Source organism: Leptopilina boulardi, unplaced genomic scaffold (genome assembly GCF_019393585.1).
Source record: "Leptopilina boulardi isolate dan_hultmark-lab unplaced genomic scaffold, ZJU_Lbou_2.1 LbouV2_151, whole genome shotgun sequence".
Taxonomy (NCBI): Eukaryota; Metazoa; Arthropoda; class Insecta; order Hymenoptera; family Figitidae; genus Leptopilina; species Leptopilina boulardi.
Window position 1 is genome coordinate 110,607 of NW_026137698.1, and position 22,523 is coordinate 133,129.

A 22,523-nucleotide genomic window follows, 5' to 3' on the forward strand; every position below is an offset into this window, starting at 1 on the left:
AAAAAAAATTTCTTTAATTGATAATTAGATCTTTAAGATAAAAAAATTTAATAACAAAACGTCAAATATAATTAACTTCCAGATTATTTAAAATTTTAATCTTTTTTTAATTAAAAAAAGAGTTACTTCAATAAAATTCTCATAAAAAAATGAAAAGCACTCTTTAAAAACTGTCTATCAAAAATCTTATTCGACGGACGGTAATTGACTCTTACGTAAAACTTAAGTTTTGAAATGAGATTTTAATAGACTCTCCATAATAAAGTTAATTCAATTGCACTTTAAAATTTTTACAGAAAAATCGTAAATTTAAATTAACTTTTGATGTTTGCTTAAATTACAATTTGAGAGAAAAAAAAATTTACCATCCAATATGTATAAATAGATTTTTATTTTTATCTAGAAATAATTTTATTTGAAATTGTTTTTCTCATTTTTTTTTTTAAATAATAAATAAAGAAGAAAATTAACTCACATTAGATGAAGAAGAAATTGAAAATGGATTAGGTCGATCTCCACGCAAAGCATTTTCTGCATAAATGCTGGCTGGAATAGCTTCTACGTGGAATTGTTTAAGATATTCCGGATCCTCATGTGGAGGTCTTGCCATATCACGATGGGACATGGTCGGCGGTGAACTGACAAGGTCCATTTCAATTTCCTGGTAGTAGAATTCTTCCTCGTGATCAGTTTCGTCGTTCTTCCTTGGCCTATATGAAAAAAAAAATTGAAAACATTTTTCCTTTCCATAAAATAATAACTAACAATTCACTTTTCCAATTTTTGAGAAAATAATATTCTATTACAATTATTTTTATTTTACAATTAGAAAAAATGTGATTATCATCCGATTTTTTTTTCTTTGATAATTTTACTGCAATTTTGAGGGAGAAAATCTTTCCAAAGGGAAAGTTTCAATATTTAATACTAAAAAAAAAATATATGACGGAAAGCTTGTCTAGACTATTGGCAATTTATCTTATCAGTACGCAGTTCAAGGTCGCTCTTGTATAATTAATATTTGCGTCATGGAAATTAGAACTGATTTTTGAAAATGAGCAATTTTTTTTTCTAAAATATAATATCCCTTACCCCAAATGAATTTCACGAACGTGTTTCTCAATCATTTCAATTGTCGAGCGTACTGCAAAACAGCTACGCCATGAACATTTGAAAACACTTCTCGTTTCCTGAAAAAAAATACGATTAATATTGAATAACGATAAATATTTTTTCTTAAAAAAAAAAAAAAAATTCGTGATTTTTAATTAAATCACAAATTATTATCTGAATAACCTTGGAAAGTTCGAAAGATATATTTTTTTTACACTATCATCAAATATTGTTTTAAATTCATAAAACTGAAAATAAAATCATTTTTTTTCATATGATGTAGAGAACCTTGGAGATTGATCATTGAGGAAATAATAATATATAGAAGTCGAAAGGAGACGCCAGGCGTCGCGACGTTGTGCAAAAATCGATGTTGTTCGCACATAAATTCGTCGCGCGCACGTTTCTTTGTTTACATCGCAAAAACCATGTGCGGTAGGCCAGGATAATAGAAAACAAAATACAGAAAATTTTACACTGTATTAAATTTTGTTCTTCAAAAAAGAAAACATTTCTAATTTTAGTAGACAATTAAGAATAATATTTAACTATAAAATCATTATTTATTTTATTAATTAATTAATAATAAATTAATAATTTATTAGTAATTGATAATAAATTGATAATAAATTAAAAATTCATTAGTAATTAATTAATAATTTTTTTTCTTTTAATTTTATTTAACATTAATTTTTGCTTATTAAGGAGGAAAAATTGCGATTTTTGTTTATGAATTCAAAAATTGTTGAAATCGGAAAAATTGTAATTACATACGTATTTATTGAGGAGAGTGACTGGCAGAGTTTTATAATAATAAATGCGCGCGATGACGTAATGGGGGATTCTCATCGTAAGGAGGCTAAGTTAAATTTGTTTGCGCAGCATCTCTCTCCCACTGATCCCTATGGGGGATGACGTAATGAAACACACTCATGACGACGATATTTCCTCGACGTCATTCAAGACGATTATTGGAAACCTCCCTAGATGGGAATTTCACTGACGATATCGTGTCATTCAAGTCAAGGTTGTATTTTCAATGTACACAATAAATGTCATACTCTAAAAAAAATTATCCCATTATTTTTATTCTTTAATTTTCTTTTTCAAATAAGAAAAATAATTTTTTTTTGAAAAAATCGATGTAATTTTCATGAGTTTTTTTTTTTTTAATGTAAGAAAAAGAATAATTTGGTATCTAAATTCGAAAAATTGCATCTTGCCGGAAATTCCGGAATTATGTTTCCTATAAAATACCTTTTGCTGTTCAATTCGAGTGGCTTTCATTGTTCACAAGTGTCATTATGCAAATTTTCAATGTTTTGTGTCCAGTGTTTGCACGCAAGGATCATCGACTGATAATGAAAATACTGGGGGGATAATAAGAAAACCAATTTCAAGTTCCGTTCTGTATTTTGATAAGACGTCGTTTACCTTTTGAAAAAACGGTCATAAATTGATATGAATTACTCCAATTTGATAATTTCTAAATTGGAAGAAAAAATTGTTCCTTTTTTAAAAAAACGGATTTCTTTTAGAAATTTGGCATGAAATCGCGTGGATTTGAGACGCGTGCGGCAGCCGTGATAAAAGTAAGTGGTGATAAAAGTCGACAATAATTCAATTTGCTGCTCTTTTGCCATTTTGTTGGTATAAAGGCATAGGCCTTTTTCAAGGATCCTAACGATCAGTTCGTGACATCACCTTTCTCTCTCTCTCTCACTCTGAAACCTCATACGCAGTTCTTGAGTCCAGGCAGTTCTTGTATAGCCATTGCCGAGGTCAGAGACCTTTTGTGCCTGCCTGGCAATTTTCTCTTCCCCTCTCTCTCTCTACCCTTTTTTTTTGCTATGTATATGTATATATATTGCCTTTCCTCGTCTTGGGCCTGAAGAAGGCTTTTCTTCTTCTTCTTCTCTCCCTCTATATCTTCCGCCCTCGCCCCTATTCAATATATAATGATGGGTAGGGAGTATATAGAAGAACGTAGAATGCAGATTATAGGATCTCATATATATATATAGGAAGAGAGAAGTCGATGATCTCGAAAGTGAAACACATCCAGGGTGCCACACGTGTTTCTCCTATTCAAGGTTTCTTCTTCTTCTTCATCATTTTCTTCTTCTTCTCTCTACTTCCCTCCTTCGAATCTTCATCGTGCTCCTGTGAGACCAGATGTGATGCCACTTTGAAAGCTTTCTATAAATAATCACTCGAGCGTTTTCCACTTGTCGAGGTGTTGCATTTTTTTTCCATGTCATTTCAATATCGTTAATTTAATTTCATCTTCTGAAAAGAAAAAAATAAATTGAATCCATTTACAAAAAAAATAGATTTGTAAAGAAAAAGATACCAAGAATTTTTGACCTATTTTCCAAGGCATTTTTTTTAAATTTGTCGATCGTTCTTCTTGAAAGGAAAGTCCCGCTTGCTCGTTGCATACGTTATTCTTCACTCAAGTTGAAATTTTTATGCAGCGGCATGCGTTCCTCGTGTGTCATGCAAATAAGCACAAAAGATGATCTATTAATCTCAACTATAAGCTTTCTTTTTTTTTTTTTTTTAATCCTCCACGAATTACAAAACCAAAATTTTCTATTTTTTCTTTTTTAATTTTACGCCTTGAATAATTTTGAATAATTTTACACTGAAAAAAAGAAATTTGATTTAAATAATCAATTTTGGAAAATAAGCCAAATGTACCGTATATGCAAATTATTTTTTGTGAAAAAAAAAGACTCCCACCTAACTGAAGATGTGTAAACATTACAGAATCTCACACGTGAGTTAATATACTGTGTACCATTCATCATTCCATTCATCAGAAAACTTGTCCACAGGTCGATCATGCAGAATTTTAATGATTCGTTCATCACTTACGAAATATGCGGAAAGAAAACAAAATCGCTTTCCTATGCAAATTTCAAGTAGGATTTTCAAATCCTAACTGCAAGTATTTTAAACTATTTTTCTCAGAAATAAATTGAAAGATCTTTGGAAGGCGAAAGCAAAAGTATTTTGAAAAAAATTGGATGAAAAAAGAAGAAATTGATTCAGTGGAAAAAAATTGATTGAAAAGTGGTGGTTATAAGAAAAGAGTTGTTCGACGATGATCTCGTGTGTTCGTGATCAAGGGTAGATGGCCGTCATCATCATCATCATCATCATCATCAGTGTTCATGCCACGCGTGTACATCCCCAACAGTTTGTGTTTGCCTAGCTCACGATTACCACTCTGGCAACATTGTATCGTCTTCCTTGATGCTGTTTTTACCACAGTCAACCGGCAACCCTGCTGCTCGTTCAACTCCATCCCTTTCGATTCTTGGTATCCGTTCTCCAACCATAAACACAAAATATCCCTCTATCCTTATTTTCTCTACTGCTCCTTCAATTTTTTTTCCATTTTCTAAATTTCTCTACCAATTCGTAAATTATTAAGAATTAAAAATTTATTTTTTTTTCCCTATGAGAGAGAAAAAAAATGGAAGAAAGGAGATAATTAGAAAAGATAGTGTTTTAGAGATAATGATTTGATTCCTGGTAGTAGAACGTCATGCACTTTCAGTTTGCAAACGGTTGGTACACGACCGATAAAAATCGATCGGGCAAAGCTCATTCGGTCTCACTCGTTTGAGTCCTCTTTCTCTTTCTTCCCTCTTCTCCTTCCACCATGGAGTTCCCTCTCTGTTTCTCTCTTTTCCCCCCTTGTTGATGGCCACGATAGGCCTCGGGTGCACTGGCCTGGGCGTATCGGTGCACAGAACGGCCTTACGCACACTTACTCGACTTCCACGGCGTTGACCTGCAGACTCTCTTCAACAAATAAAAACAATTGAAGGGCAAGGATCTTGAAAATTCTCTAGAAAACGAAAAAAAGGATTAGCAAATGAAAGAAAATTTGTCAGAAAATGGAAATTATTTTAAATATTCCCGAGACAAAGGAGCGAAAAGGTAAAAGGCCTCGAAGGAGTCCCTTGCTCCTTGCCTCATCCTGATGCGACGAGACCAAGGTTTCGGGATCTCATCAGTGACTCGGTTCACGGGCATATATCGTAAAAGGGAGAAGAGAAAAGGACAAGAGCAAAATGTGAGCATCAGGAGAAGTAAAGGAGAGCTCTTCCCCTCTTTTTGATCCTCTTCTTCTTCTTCTTCTTCTTCCTTCTCAAAGAGAGAAAAGGAGGGATCCGCCGACCGGTTGAATGATGATAAGGTGGGAGATCGGGGTAACGCCCGGGGAACCAAAACAAACCGTCGTCCATGTGTTGGCGCGTACGCTCGTCGAAGCGTGCTTAGCGCAAGAGAGTGTGTATAGAGTGAGGGTCGGACGTTGACCCTTCTTTAACACACCACTAACAACTAAGCTCACGCATCAAAACCATATACGAGAAAAATCCATGGGGTCTTCTCCCCTTTTAGACAAAAAAAAAAAATTCCAAATTCACTTCCAAAGAATTGACTTTTCCATTTTCTTTGTGTCTTCAAAATATTGAAGAGAGGCCATTGCTCTCTATCTCTCTTTATATTTATATTGAAAATTGCAAGAGGGCAAACTCTTCTTATATCACCATCAGAATTTATTATTCATGTCCGACTATAACCTGAAGTAAGATCGATTATCTTCTTTAAAATAATAACAATATTTTGCCAAAGATATCAATTTTTTCCACTGATCCTCTTTTTTGTTCCTCAGTAGAGAAAATATTTTTTTTTCAATTATAAAAGAGAAAATCATCTGCAACATGATTATTCCATAAAAATAATTAATTATATTAATACACGTGTAAATTCGTGTATAATATTCGAAAATTTAAAAAAATTACATATTTTCATTATTTTGATGCTTGTAAAAATTATTGAGATTTTCAATTTCGAAACTTGAAAGCTTGTGCGAAAAGGAAATTTTCTTTAAACAATCTTTCTCTTATTCCATTGCTTCTTCATCGCTTTTTTTTTCCTTCAATCTGGCAAAACTGTTTCCATAACGCTTGTGACGAGATCATCTTTTCCCTCCTGGAACGACAAAGGATCGTATATTCCTTATCCAAGCTCACGGTTCTTTACATTCTCTCCAAATGATGATGATGATAGCGAAACTAAATTCTCTCTGCACGTGAAATTGAAACTGTCGAAAGGAAAAGCATCGTTATTATTATAAACTTTTCACAAAATCGAATTTCTAGACTTTAACAGAATTTTTAATCAATGAAATTTCTATTTATTCAAATTTTCATTAATTTATGGAAATTTGAATTAATTTTAATTCGAATTCAGTACCGAAAATGAAATTCAGAGTAAGAGAGCAATATTTTCAATGAGTAAATAAAAACTATATCTACTGATGTAATTTTTTTTTCGCTAATGATAGTCCTTAATGTTTATAAAATAAAAAAATTTAAAAAAAAAATCCGCTGAGGTTTTGCAATCTCGCTTTGTCTTTACAAGAAGTTCCGTTACAGATAATCATACGTTAAGAGTATATGCACTCAGGATTAACGACCTTGTAAGTCAGATAAGAAGCCTTCCAGGTTTTAAAAGCTATCGATAAGAGGAAAAAAAAATTTTTTTTTTCTCTTTGAATTGATAAGCGAATTTTCCGTTTAATATATCATGAGGGAAATTGGAGTAATTTTTCATTTCTTTTCCTTCTCGCGAAGGGCAAAATCAATTTTTTTTCGAAATTCAGAATTTTCCTTTTAGAATTTTTTTTTTTTGGATCATTTCCGTTATTTTTTGTTTCCAGGAAATCTATAAAATAGGGTCCTTGAAAATCGAGTTGTCAGCCAGAAGTTTGACGCTGTTGCATCGTGTATAGGGACGCGCCACTCTGTGTATAGGGAATGTGGGATTCGGCGCAATTTCCAGGGGTCGACGACACAAGAGAATCGTCCCGAACGAGTGTAGTCAGCGGGGGCTTGAGAAGAAGGGGAGGGAAAAGAGATAGAGAGGCAAGAGGGGGCAATGATCGCGAGTGAGTCACTACGCCACAGTAGCAGGATGGGTCTTTTCCAGGTTTGAAACGCTATCAAAAGGGGGGGAAAAAAGAAAGAGAGAGATGTAGAAAGAGCCTCTCGTTTTTATTTTCCCTAGGAGATAAATTTCTTTTTCTTAATAATTTGAATCCATATCTCGGGTATTTTACCCCGATATTTTCGATCGAGTAGTCGGAGTCGTCGTCGCCGCGGCAACCGACACTAGAGAGCCCTACAGTTACTAGTATACTGGAAAAAAGCACTTTAATGTTCGCACTGCACGAGCTAAAGTCAAAGGTATTTTTTTTTTTTTTAAAAAGCCTTTTTCCTTTCCTTCTTCTCGACTTTTAATTTCTCTTTCAAGAAATGTAAAAATTCCAGAGGTAAAAAAAAAATCAAAATATCGTCTAGAAATTTTTTCCACAAATCAATTTCGTTGGAAATCAAAAACGGAGAATGAATTATACAATATATGTTGATTCAAGAGTACATCTACCGAGTAAGAATGCACAGCCTTAACCGCGAAAAGAAGTGGGTGTGCGGGGGGTGGATAAAAGAGGGGGGAAGGGTGATTGCACGAGGGAAGAAGACTACTTCGCGCGCAAGCGCTTCAATGTTGTTTACGTCGCCATTTAAAAAAGGCTTGTTTTGAAAGCCGGTACAAAACGCTAAGCAAAACCCGTTATTCGTTGCGAATATTGCCCTCAAATTTTTCTCCAAAAATTATTTTATTTTAATTAATTTATCATTTTTTCCAAAATTTCAATTCATCCGAAAAACAATAATTTTTTAAATTCATCACTGAAATAATAGATTTTTTTTTTTCGAAAAAAGAAGGAAATTGCTTTTTGAAAAAGAAACTAATTTTTTGTAAAGACGAGAGAAAAAAAGATCAATATGAGATTAGATTAGTCATTTAATTTGGAAAGGTGGATGTCGGAAATAGGCTCGAAAGTGAAAACTGCACTTTAATGCAAGTTAACACTTGAGATATTTGATGGCAGTGTTTAATCGTTTAACGATTTAGAAAGCATGAAAAGAAAGTGATCCATAACTGCGAATTGGCGGAATTGATATATGAATATATATATTTTTTCAACAAGAATTATTGTTATCCTTTAAAAAACGAATTTCGTAATTTTTTTTGTGAGGGAAAAAAACTAACAAAATTTTAAATAGCGAATTTCGTAATTTTTTTTCGGAAAAAAACTGTTATGAAATTTTAAATAAAATTTGAATTGAAAAATTCCGGGAGTTTTGTGAGAAAATGAAACAGATTCTGGAAAGTGTGGTCGAAATATAAACACACAGGTGAAGTCTCTCTCTCTCTCTATCTCGATGGCAAATTCACAAGTTGCGCTAATTTTAACCCATCATACATAGACGAACGTTGTGTGTGTATATATATATATATATATATATATATATATTTCTCTCAGTGGGTCAGGGTTAATGTCGTCATCGACCTTAGAAGGATTCACTCTTGGCGATGTACCCAAATGAATGCTCCACACGTTTCGTCGTTCGTCAAATGGAGAAACGAAGATATTGACCAAGGCTCCTTGAATTTTTTTTTACTCCTCAACAAATAGATGTCTTTCTGTTTTATAAATTGAGTCACGTCAAAAAAAAAAAGCGACGTGAGTATCGTCACAGAAACTCCTATATATCTCTCTGAAATCTCCAACATATGATCATCGAAAGCTTTCTCACTCATCGTCTCCCGCGAAGTATTTTTCAATTCCAAGAAACCAATTCAATTAAGAAAATTCATTCTGCAAAGAAAGATTAACTAATAATGAATTGGAAAAAAAAATTACAGAAAATAAAAAATTTGGAAAAAAATTATTTTTCAAAGTGCTAGGAAAATCATTAGTTTGAATTTTCATTTTAAATAATTTTATTAAATATACTTATTTTTCGAAAGAATTTTCAATTTTCAAATTAGTTTTGCAATTAGAAAATTGCAAATTCGTTTGAAAATTAATTATATCTAATAAAATTCTTTAAAATCATTCTAAATAATAATTTTTATGTGTTAATCATGCGCCTCAATTTTCTCACGTTTATAAGGTGATTATTGAGAAAAAATGTGATTATTTTGAGAACACAATGGAGAGTGTCGAACTGAATTTTATATACCGTAAGGGAATTCGTTGAAATTCAATTTTTGTTTCTTTATAATATGTACGCAATGTGCGTTCATCTAACAGCACTTTAGAGAAGAAGTTAAAGAGAGATTATTGCCGTTAAAAGAAGAAGAAGAAGAAGAAAAAGACTTTCGGAGAATTCGAGAGCTCTCTCGTGAGTCCGGTTTGCAGCAAACACTGAAATTGCTTTCATTACTATTAAAAACAGGACAAAGTATAAACAAAGAGGCTTTAGATTCAATTCGCAACTTCTTTTAATTTCAAATTAAGAGAAAAATGATCAAATTCGCAACAAGAATTTTTCAAAAAAAAAAAAAATATATAGATAAACCAATCTTTATACAAATGAAAAAAATTTCAAAAATGGAATAACAGAATAAGAGGGCAAATTACTAAAATTGCCAACAATAATGGAATTTCTCAACTTCCTCTTATTTTACATTTGTGACGAATATCCAAAGAAGGGAAACAATTTGCCACACACGGGACTAAGCGCGACAAGTAGAAACTTGTGTTAGCGAGTTCGTGCATGTACCGTTGGCAAAGAATTACGCCCACTCTCTCCTTTTATGTTCCACTATACTGGATTATTGTCAAGCATAGGCGTAGAAAAATTAAGAAAAAAAAACAAAGAAAAATCATTACAAAATTGTAAATTACTCTCACTGATTTCATTTATTTGAATAAGTAATATTATCACTGATTCAAATTAAGAAAAACATATTTCATTGACACGATTCAAAAAAAAAAAATGAAAAAGAAATATTTCATCAAGAAAATATAAATAACGCACAATAAAAAATAAAAGACAAAAAAAATATTGTTTCGTTATCGTTATTTCTTTTTTTATCACCAAAAAATAAGCGCGATGTGTGTCTCTTTTTCGACCCTGTATATCCATCGACCGAGGAGGATAAAAGTTCAACGTTCCACACCAAGGCCAAGTCGACTGCATTGTTTGCCGGTAAAAAAATGAATTTTCGACAAACTTCTTTTCCAAAGATTGTCGCCTGAATTTTTCTCCTCCTCTATGTATTTTTTTCCAAAAAATTTTTCATCATCGTTAAAACTTTCCAAGGTTATTTTTTTATCTTACTGTATAGAAATTAGATTCAATTTAAACTCACTGTCTGTCCATATTGTTCCAAAAAAATATTCCACGGACGTACCTGCAACAAAAAATTGATTTTAGTTTATTGTTAATTTCTAAAAAATAATGTTAATTTCTAAAAATCGATCAGTAGTGTTTTTTAAGAATTGAAATTTGTTTTGAATCAGTGATCAAAGGTTTTATTTAGAAAAAAGGAACGTTAGGCAATTGACCAAGTATACAAATAATGTGATATATCTGATTAACCGATTTGAAACCGGATTAAAAGCCCGGGTGCAGGGAAAAGGAGAGATAAGATCATCAGCCTTGACGATGACGTCGAACGAACGTGATCCAATCGCTCAATATCTCCCTCTACTTCCGTCCAAGGCTGGATAATTGACTTGACAACTGACATGGCGTCATTTACTCCCTTTCTTTTTCGTGTTTTTTTTATGAAATTAATAATTTTTGCCAAAGAATTTCAATTTAATAAAATTGATTAATTTTCGAAATAAAGAGGAATTAATCAAATGGATAATTTTTCTTTTAATAAAGATTTGAAAGCAGAATTTGTCTCCTGTTTGGAAATACGAGTCGTGATTCATCTACGACGAGAACTGATGCGTCAGTAAAAAAAAAAAAGAAAAAATAGTCGGGGTCGGTCACCTTTGAGTTCGGTTTAAGGACCAACAAGTCATTAGCCTGGACGAAAAAAAACTCCTGACAAAAAAAGGAATAAATTCTAAATTTCCGCTCGAAACGGAGTTTTGATCAACAGGATTTTTTATTAGTAATTATTAATTTTTTAATTTGATATTCTTTGCCCATCGATTTTGAAAAGTGAGATAAATTTTTTGGTTTATATTTCGTTTGGCAAACGAGAAGATTGAAGAAGAGAGCACGGCCCTGGTTATAAAGCCCGGGCAAGTGGCTTTGAAGAAGGGGTAAGACTTGGCTTGAAGGATAACGTTACCCTAGGGCAGGCCTATACCTTTCTCTCTCACTCTTTTTCTCTCTTCCTTCCTCCCTCGCTTTCTTTTCCTCCCAACGGAGATCTTTCTCACTCGCGACTTATCTCTCCCTCTTTTTCTCTCTTTCAATGTGGTGCGCAAATTACCCGACACACTCGACAGCTGCTGCGGAGTGCGAATCAGCTGGTCTGTGTATTTTTTTTTTACATACACATATCACACACAAACAATAACAAATGAAAGAGTATCCCCTACCTAGAAAAAAAAGAAGCTTGATTATATTATCAACGATCCGAGTAGGTTAAATATTATTGTTTGCACCGACAATGTTTTCTCAACTATTATTCCCCATTATACCTTCATCAGGTACGCCTCTATCAAATAAAATCATTTTTAAAAATCAAGATTTTAATTTTCAATTTTCAAAAAATTTTAATCTAAATTAAATTAAATTTTAATTTAGATAATTTTCTAAAATACAACTTCTACTGGAATTTCGATTTTTTCAATCGAAATAAATTATTTGCAAAATTTTTTTTCACAAACAAACAAGAGAACAAGATTCTTAATATGCGATTGTAATTTTTGGAATAAATGAATCTAATTAGTGATTTTATGATAATTTTTTTTTTTATAATTTACCATGTGAATTTAATTGTTTTGTTCTTTATAATTTTAAAGACTAAAAAAGAAGAAGGCCATCAATATTGACTCATTGTCAGATAATAATAATAATTATTATTCCTCACTTGGAATATAATTCTATTATGTGAATCTTGGCTCGGAATATACACACATATATATGTATATAAAATACGCAACAGGTGTTACATCGTAAAATACTTTATGTAGAACGACTAGGTTACAGATCTGGGTTAAAATTTTACGTCTCGACACACAAAATTGTGCTTCTCGAAAATTTCGAGAGAAACGAAAATACTGAAAAAAAAATGAAAGGAATTTTTTTTAAAGAAAATAAATTACTTTAAAGCAAACTGAAAAAAATAATACAATTTAAAAACGTGACATTTATGTTAAATAATTGAGGAATGATGAAGAAATTTTATAATCGACAAAAACAAAAATGGAATCAACATAAATGGTGATAAAAAAAAAAGAGAAACTACGCAATCAGAAAATTTTTTTTCTTCTTCGAAGACAACATCATCGAACCTTTTTCGGCCTTCGACCTTGTCAAGGTGTTGCGCACTTAACGAAAAGCAAGAGAGAGAGAGAAAAAAGTTTGAATATTTAGCTTCACTGCCAAAAGATTTTTTTTGGTACGCAAGAAATCTTTGACAATACAATTCAGAGAGAAAGTCAAAACTTAATAGAAGTTGCGCAAAAGTAGAAAAACAATAATCAAATGACGAAAGAAAACAAATTAAAAAGCATTCAAGGATCAACTATACAAGGGCGATTACAAATTTTTTTTCTTCTATTTTTAGGACAATTCGTGGACCACTTCATCAATGTCATAAAAAAAAAATTCTTTTTCCTATCTTGTTTTGTTTTTTGAAAAATTTCCTAATCATCAATCAATCATCGTTATTTAAAATTTTTATTGTAGGAAAAATTCAGGGAAAATTTCTAAATTTCTCTGGATTTTGAAAAAAATAATATACAAATCCATTTTTAAATTGAGAAACAAATACAAAATAATATTAAAAAGGCAGAAATAAAAGAAAAATGAAAGAAAATAAGAGGTACAATTTTTCGAAAAAAAAAATCATTTTTCTTGAAAATACTGCGAAAAACTGGTTAAAATTTACGGTGGATCGAAGCACGTGCCAAGGGCACTGGGTAGAAAAGCGAGAGAGAAAGAAGCTTTGGATGACCTCGACCTTGTCGTGACTCGAAATATAAGGGGTTGAACCTCCCCCTCCCGACTCTTTTAAAAAAGAGTAAGAATGTCAATCTACTTTAATCTTTTTATTTTTTTTTTCAGATCCCTTTTTATCTTTCCTTACAAGAAAATGCAGAGAGAAAATTTTTTTCCATATTTTCAGAAACTTTTTTTTGCAAAATAAAAAATTTATTGCAAAAAAGAAAATTGTGATTTTACGTGTGTGAGATAAAAAAAATGGAGGGATGATAAGAAACCTTCTACAAGGTCAAGGTAGTAGAAATTATTGTCGAAGGATCGATGGAACTTCTCGCAGAGTCTGTCCTTCGCCCTTGGAAATCCAAGGGTTAACGCACTCGTAAAGTGAGGCGTATAAAGTTCGCAACTCTGGCTCTGAAAGCGGGTAGGATCGACCACATTTTCTCTTTCTCTCTTCATATATATATATATATATCGAATGAAGAAGATCCTTAAAGGACTTTATCGCTTCCGTTCGTCAGATGCTAAATATATTTTTTTCCCCATCTGCTTTCGAATTAGGAGAAAGAAATTATTTCCTTTTTTTTTTAAACGAAAACACAACCTAGGACAATGACCCACTTTTTTTACTTCTCGAAACAGAAAATAGCTTCATGTTGATAAAATACATCCTCCTCGAGACTTTCTCTAAAACAAATTATTGAACAATTAATATTTAATTTCCAACAGAAAAGAAAATTGAAATAAACATATTATAGAAAATGGAATTTATTCGAGATGGGAAAAATCGAGATTAGTTTCAAGAAAATTATATATGTGACAATTTTATTGTAATTTTCCTGATTGAACTTTCTATCTCTTTGTTTCTAAAAAAGTAATTTCAACGAGAGAGTAAATAATAATTGATCACAAGAGAGGTCTTTGCGAGGCTAGTTTTAAATCGTTCCTAATGATTGTCGGTGAACTCAAACGATGCAAGGTCGACGAGGAAAGAGAGAGAAAGAGAGAGAGAGAGAGAGAGAGAGAGAGAGAGAGAGAGAGAGAGAGAGAGAGAGAGAGAGAGAGAGAGAGAGAGAGAGAGAGAGAGAGAGAGATGAGCCTGGATGTTTCAAAAAGTCTTCTCATGTCTCTTCAAGGCCTGGGCAAAAGACCCGAGAGAAAGAGAATTATGTCCTTTTTTCTTGACACAGAAAAAATTTACTTTTTTAATAAAAAAAAAAAAATAATAAAATATTGTTAATTAAATAGAAGCCACAGAAAAAATTCTGTAATCACGAAAATTTCATTTCCATGGAAATTATCTCTACAAAATTCGATTCTAAAAAAAAAAATTTCCGTTCGAATTTTAATAGGGAAAAAAATATGCTTAGAAATCTGTTTTTCGAATATTGTGCTTTAAAAATGTCTTTTTGATTCGATTATAAAAGCTCTGAGCGTATTATATACACACGTACACCTCTCCCCAGGACAAACTGACAAGATTAAAAGAGACGGCCCTGACCTCACTTTATTAGTTAAAAACGACACGTGGCACTCATACTTGGTTAACTAGCTTGAGGCACACTATTTTATTATGCAAATAAAAACAAAAAAACATTATAAATTCAATCAGACCATAGTCCATTTGTATAAATGTAGAAAAATGGAAATTATAAATTGATTAATAAAGACATGTCTTTCTGCAAAAAAAAAATTTTTTTTTCTTTAAATTGGAACAAATTTATTCAACGTATATAAAAAAAGTTAGTAAATTTTTGCAAGTAAATATTTCATCTTTTATACTTTTGTAATTGAATGTTGTATTGTAAATAAAAATAAAATTTGTAAATAAAAGACTACACTGAATTGGATTCCAAAGAAATATATATATATACGGGTGCAAATTGCATGGAAAGCAATTACGCAATTCGTAAATTTGCACGTTCGCGAATCATAAAAAAATTGATGCATGAATCACTTATATACGTGAATGTGAAAAATAAGTATATGGAAAATTAAAGAATTTTTAATAATTGTGTATTTTAATCCAAATTTTTTTTTCAATAAAATATTTTTTAAATTCAATTTAATAAAAAAAAAATATATTTTTTTAAAAATCATTTTTTCTGTAAAAAAAAAATTCTGTACATAATTTTCAAAAATTAAAAAAAACGAACAATTATTAATTTTCTTTTGATAATAAATATTGAAATAATATTTATCGCGAGAATTGTCAGCGCGCGTAAACAAATCCAATCGTCAATATTTTTTCTTTTTAACATTTAAAAGAAGATAACGCAATTAAAGACAGAACTTCCTTTCTTTTTTCTTCCTTTTGAAATGCTTCATGGTGAATAAAATTGTTTGCGAATCGAAACTTGTTTCGTTTTTTCTTTTTTTTCAGCAGAAAAACAAGAATCGATCTTTTCACAAATCCAATCAGTTAAGTGAAAAAAAAAAAAAAAAAAAATTGGGAGAAATAATTTTTATTTCAATTTACTTTTGAGAAAAATAATAATAAAAATTGGCAATCTTTATAATCAGAATTTTTGATTCGCCACGTGTTGAACTTGAGTATCAAGGCCATAAGACAATAAAATGTAGAAAAAACGTCATCATGGAGATGAAACATTCCACACACGTGGTATAGACAATAGTATATACGAAAGTTGTAATTACATAATCTTGAAACTATAATCCATGTGACAATAATAATAATAATAATAATAATAATAATAATAATAATTGTTAACGAGAGAGACAAAGATGAATATAGAAAAATTTTAAAGAGAGGGAGAGATGCTGCGCGATAGGAGAAAAAGTGGATATGAGACAAAGGTTATACAAAAAAGGGGGAGAAGCATAAACTCGAGGGAGGCTTATGCCAAGAAGTATTTCCTAGTGTCGGAACTTGGATGTCATGGTCGCGAATTCATGTCACGTTACAATACACGCGGTTTTATCTTATCAACTGGTCTCATTTATTTTTTCGCAAAATCAATCGAGAAAATTCCTTTTTATGAAAAATGTCGAATTTCAAAGAAAAAATTAATATTTCATTAAAAATTAATATTTTTTAGAAAAACAATTGTTTTTTATCCTCAAAATCTATTTTCTTTGTTTTACAAAAATATTCGTTTATTCTGATCGAATTTCTCTTTAATAAAATTTGAAATAAATTATTTGTGGAAAAATTAAAAAAAATAAATTTAACGATTTATTTAGTTAGCGTTTTTTTATGGCTCTCTCTCTCACTCACGTGCGGCCAAGGCCAATGAATGAGCTCATATATATCTTTGCATAACCCGACCTAACAGTTGCCGAGTTAGGCCCGTTACGATTCTGCCGAAATATTTCTACACGCGCTCACTTTACTCCCCGACCTATCCTCAGAAATTCACACAACAATTTTTCCTTCCTCTCTCGTCATTTTAGCCGTACTTCTCTCTTTTGTAATATGAAAAGAATTAGTTCCGTGAGAGCTCTTTGAAATTCATCCAACTTTTTTTTTATTTATTCGACCAAGGACTTTTAACACAAAAAATTCGATTCAATTTTTTCCAATTGAAAAAGATAAGAATTTAATCCAAAGAGATTTTGAGATGAAGAGAAATTATAAATTAACAATTTCGAATTTTATGGAGAAAATCAAAAATTTTTTGATTTTCATCTCCTTTTTTTTGAAAAAGAAGCGCTTGGAAAAATAAAAGGGAATATTCGACGATTTTTATATTTGAATCAATTTCGAATTTTATTGAAAAAAAAAAATTAAAAAGAAAAGAAATAGAAGTTCAGTGCCAGCTAATGTTGATTTACAAAAAGACCGGCTGTTGCCGGGTAAAGAAAACGTATTCTGCTTTTACACACTGACAAAGATTACGCAACATTGAAATTACGTAAGAGTCAGGGACGTGTCATAATATAGACGTAAGGCAACGACGTGCTATATAAATTACGTTCTTGTAGGAGCCCAATCTTCCCCCTCCATTTGGAAGAATTGGAAAAAAAAAATTCTTGACAATATATCACAAGAAACCTTGAAATTTTTTTTTCTCATTAACATCATGTTGATCATCGATTATTACATTTTAAAGCGGGTTGCTCTATAAATGAGATGCACTTTTCGGCGCAAATGTCGTAAAATCTTTAAATACTATCTCTCGTGCTTCTAAAACGGGACTTGATATTTTTCTTTAGCTCCGTGGGAGAGAAAGAGAGAGAGATGAAATAGAAACGCGACAATTTTAGCGTACCCAGGGACGCCTAATCTAAATGTCAAATTTGTTCTATTTTCACTTCTACACTAATCTACCGATCGTATAAGCGAAGCAAAAAAAAGAAAAAAAAATGTTACACTGTCATTGAACTAGAAAGAAAAAAATTTTTTTTTTAATAAAAATTATTTGATAATAAAAAAAATAATAAAAAAAAGTAAAATTACAATTGAACAGAATTGTTAAAAGAAAGAGAAAATTAGAATTGAATTTCAAAAAAGAATTTTTGTTGAATTTTTCTCGGTTAAAATAATTATTGAAAAAAAGGTTCATTCTATCAGCTTTAAGGCAGCATCTATACTCTCCAACAAAAGCCGGTTTTAAAAAAAGATAAAAAAAGAAATAAAATAACAAAAAAAAAATGTAATTAAAAAATAAAATAAAGATTTTTATCGCTGGATCAGTAGTTTAGTAAAAATGAGACAAAAATCATGATGAGCCACACCCAGGCGAAGGTTGACCTCATTTAAATTTGAATCAAGAATTCAGATTTTTCATATTTCCCTTTTTTAACGAATTTATTTTTAAAATCAGCTAAATAAAAAATTCAGTTGAAAATTCAGATAAAAATTTACAAGAAAATTCGGCTAAATGAAAAATTCGGTCAAGTACAAATTGTCACGCTCATGAAATAAAAATCGAAAATTACTGAAAATTTTTTTTATTTCAATAGCAATAAATGATGTTGGCGTATATCATCATCATCATCATCATCATCATCATCGTCTGTATGTCTAACCTCGAGAGAAACACGCGAAAAACCTTTTCCTTAATATACGACTTAAAATATATATATTCGCTGCATCATATATAGGCGGAACTAGAAAATGAATCTTCCGCGTGGGGCGATTGCACATAGATAGTATTTCGCGCGCGCGTGCAGTCAGGGCCGCTGTGACCTTAGCTTCCTCCTCCTTCTCAACCACCTCCCACTTATTCAACCCCGTTTGCGCCTTTTGCCACTGCGCCCGCATGTAAAATAAAAAAAAAAAGAACCAAACCAAATCGACGTTTCTTGTTTGCACCCGCTATAATCGTCAAATGCAGCCGCATCGGCTCCAACAATTTCAATTCTCCTTGTGGAAAACCGGGGAAGACAGTGGAGCAAGGGGAGTGACACGTGCCACAAGTGACGTCACGTTCCTAGGAAACTGCATCGCCACTTTTACGTCGCGTTGCACACGCGCATTACAACCGCAATGTTTCCTCTCCTTTTACCCCCTACCTTCTTCTTCATGATCTAGGTATTGGCAAAACACTATTCAACACACATATACACAAAATTTTATTTCTACAGATTGTATATCCGTCTCTATGTCGAGAAACATTACGGCAATAATCATTGTTACGAAAGGATGAAAAACAAAAAAAAAAAACAAAAATGAAAATTCATTTCTGATTTAGAAGAATTTGATCTCAATGAAAGAAAATTAACTACCTTTGTAACAAAATGTATACCGAATTTTAGCCAATTTTCTATTTAACCGAATTTTCAAATATTTACAACTTTAATATAGAAAACAAATTCCTATTCCAAATTTTCATTTAGCCAAATTATTGATTATAAAAAATTTCCATCTAAATATTCTCAATTCGTGTATTGAATTTTCATTTTAAAGAAACGAAGAGAAAATTTCTAATTCTACAAAAAATGTAGGAAAATATGAAGAATCGATTTGCAGGAGGTAAATCTGAATTTTTCTTTTCAGAAACTTGAATGACCGCACCTCACGTCTAAATATCCTCTTTCTCTCTCTCTCTCTCTCTCTCTCTCTCTCTTCCCCTCTCACAAATTGAATCGTCCCTCGCGAGAGTAATAGATTCCAACATCGTATTTTGGATTGCATTCTGAGCGATAAAGATTATCTATCTTTATCTCCCACGGAGAAAAGAAGAAGAGAATCTCTCTGCACCGGTTTGAATTCGTGTAAGTGGAGCACAAGGGCTAAATATATAATTTAGGCACGGGCAAGAGTTTATTTCCGTGATCCCAAGAGAGAGAGACAGCCTCCTCCTCCTTCTTCTACTCCTCTCTGATCCACAATTTTGGGTTCAAAAAAAGAAAATTATTTTTATTTTTACATAAAAATCATTTTCTTTCTTTCTATTCCCATAGAAGGTTTTTCCATCTCTTTCGACCTTAACTCTTGCCATCATTTTAAATCCCGTATTACAGAGAGTATACGGTACACGTGCGACCAAGTGTGAGTTTATAAATCGACGCCTGCGTGATGGTGTCACACTTTTAAACATATATAGAACCTGGAGGGGGGTAAAGAGGGAATTTGATGCAATTGCGCATATGGAAGTGAGTGAGAAAGAGTAAAAAGGAAGTGGGATAGTTGTGGCCGTTCCACGAGGCGACTTTGCCAGCACTTCCTGGATCGTTCGCACTCCTTTTTTTCTCTCTCTCTCTCTTTCAAGTGTCCTCCGAATGCACCCACAAAACCACTGGACACAACTATCAGAATGTCACGCCTTTCGAACTCCATATTATAAAAAAAAAACCAAATCCTCTCTCACGATATATTAAAATAAAAAACCAAAAGTTGAAGAAATTCAATTCAGAATTTCCTTTTTTTTTTCTCTCGAAAACCTATCTGAAAATTCAAAATTTTTCATTAGATCAAATTTCGACGGGAATTTGACAATGAAAAAAAAAAAAAAAAACGGAAGCTATAACTTAAAATGTCAAAGTTAGTTTCTATATAGCGAAACAAGATACACTATTCACATGGTCAACAGAACCTTGAACGTTGTAACTTATAACCTACGAAACAAAACTTTTTTTCATGGACATTTAGCTATATATATTGTCAACTGGATAAAACATCAACTTTTTAGTTTTGTTAAATGCATAGTTCGAGAAAAAAAAACTACTGACGATTTTTCTATTTCAAAAAGTGTAGAAAAAAAAACTTACCTCATCGCTCACGTTGATTTCTGAATTTGGATTCTGCTCAACCAGATTTGATTTCGACCGGACCTGTAAATGCCAAGCCATGGCTGGATGAATCTGGTCATTATGTTCCTGTGTTCGCTGTGAAAAAGGATTTAAAAAATTGTTTTTTTTTTGACATAAATTCCATTATTGCTTGCGGCTATTATTATTAAATATATATACATTTACAAAATTTTCTAAATTTAGAAAATGCTTCACAATTAAAAATTTTCTAATTTAAACAATTTTCTAAATTTGAAAATTTCTATTTTTTGACAAAGTAATAAGAAAAAAAAATACTAAGGAAATATCAATAATATTATTAGTATTTAAAGATAAAGATTATGGTATTTTAGAAAAATAGCCATGAACTTTAACAGAATTTCGCCGATATAATTAAGTCTTTCTCAGCTGTACATTAAGGTTAATTGATGCAGCAATTTTACAAGGCAACTTGATAAAGAGCAACTTAAAATGCAATTACTCCAACTGTTGCAATAATTGTTAGAGGATAATTACTATAATAAGTTGTAAAATACTGTTCACGACAAACTATTTAACGATTTAAAAAAAATAAAATATTTTAAAAAGAATCTTTTTATCATATGTGAAAAAAATTACATTAAAACCATATAATTACAGCTGAAAAAGTTAATCGCTACAAATGTAATTACTAATTTACCTTTCTTTTTTTTTTTATTAAAAACTCTCCAATAATCTAAAAAAAAAATTTTATAAAATGCTTTATCGATTTCACTTATTTTTATAATTTTTTTCTTGAAAAAATATTAAAATTTTTAATATAAATTGAAATTACGATCTTAGAAAGCATCTTATATAATTATGAGCAATTATTTAATTTCAGGACATTTTTTTCCGCTTTTTTTTTATTATAAAATAAATAAAAGTGGTCATAATTATGGAGGGATTGTACAAAAGGTTTGGTCATTAAAAAGAGAAGTTGTTAGTGATCCAAATCGAAACAATGACTTCCTGGTAGAATGTTTTTTTTTTTTTTTAAAAAGAAGAACGAGGAATATTAGTATTATTAAACCTCTCTCGTGTCACCAAGTCATAAAACTCCATCGTAATATACGGCGAAAGTGTAATGAGCCAGGTTCTTTCACCCCTACCCAAAACCTCTCAATATTTATTAAACACCGTCGAGCGTAATTAAATTATAAAAAACTAAATTTTTTTTCTACTTTAAATCTTTTCATTATAGAAAAAAAACAATTAAAATTTTTTAGAGAAATTTATTTTTTTTTAATGCGCCGGTAATAAAAATAAGTGATATTTCGAAATATATAAAATTGCACCTTCGACGCTTTCCACATGAAAAATTCTTGGCTAGTGTCACTAATATATTACGTCATACAGCGCGTGTATTATATACTTTCCGAGGACGGGGCACTTGGCTCTTGACTTAGCAAGAGGACTTTGGAAAAGCTGTCCGGTCAGGGACGTTAAAATAAATTTATATATTTCTTCAGGTGAATTCCGGTTTTTTTTTTCTTTCTCGAAAAGCATCGAAAGAGAAACAAATTAAAAAAGATTTAAAGACCAGATATAAAAAAAAAACATCGTACAGTAAGCAATTAACGAAATTGTTTCATTTTGGTATTTATGTCGACGGAAAGTCAAGAATGAATATTTGTGAATTCCACTTTTGTTTCGAATTGACAACCGTTACGAAACGATCGAAAGCGCTGTCACTCTTTTTAAAACTGAAAAGGATTGGCAGCAACACAGCAACGCGGAGAAAAGAGAAAACCAGTCTCTAAGTCATCGATAAGGATCGGTTGAGGCTTGATTTACCGTTTCTCCGTGCGTGTAAGTGTAACGCCCACTGGCACCTGTGCTGCCATATGAATTTTTTTTTCCTTCTTTTTTTTTTCTTTCTTTTTTCCCAAACAGCCGTAAAACCGGGTCTAGTTTCAACTATGAGAAACACACTCTTCAAGTTTAAAAACTTGTTCAACTTTTTTACCCCCTAGTATAGCTAGCTACGTTGTTGCTGCTGCTGCTGCAATTACTGTTTTTATCTGACAATCTTGATAGCGGGTCAGAAACTTTTGAAAAATTCTACAACCACGAGAGTATGGAAAACCATTAATCAAAATAATAAAAATATTCAAGAAGACGAAAATTGAGAAGAAAAATTGACAAACAAGTAATTTTAAAGTTGAAACAAAAATTAAAATG

The 22,523-nt window shown here is 31.5% G+C and overlaps 1 protein-coding gene across 5 annotated transcripts in view; it reads right to left on the reverse strand.

Moving 5' to 3' along the window:
• The window catches only part of LOC127276719 (zinc finger protein 704-like), a 72,988-nt gene that overhangs the window by 9,861 nt on the left and 40,604 nt on the right, over positions 1-22,523 (reverse strand). For 2 of the 5 annotated variants that reach the window (XM_051297343.1, XM_051297339.1), the window contains 4 exons: positions 20,301-20,417; positions 10,363-10,404; positions 1,093-1,190; positions 476-710 (listed from right to left, as the gene is read on the reverse strand). In XM_051297343.1, coding sequence (XP_051153300.1) covers positions 476-710; positions 1,093-1,190; positions 10,363-10,404; positions 20,301-20,417 — 492 coding nt within the window. The remainder of the gene's footprint in view (positions 1-475; positions 711-1,092; positions 1,191-10,362; positions 10,405-20,300; positions 20,418-22,523) is intronic. The other 3 variants (XM_051297341.1, XM_051297344.1, XM_051297340.1) reach the window with 3 other exon arrangements.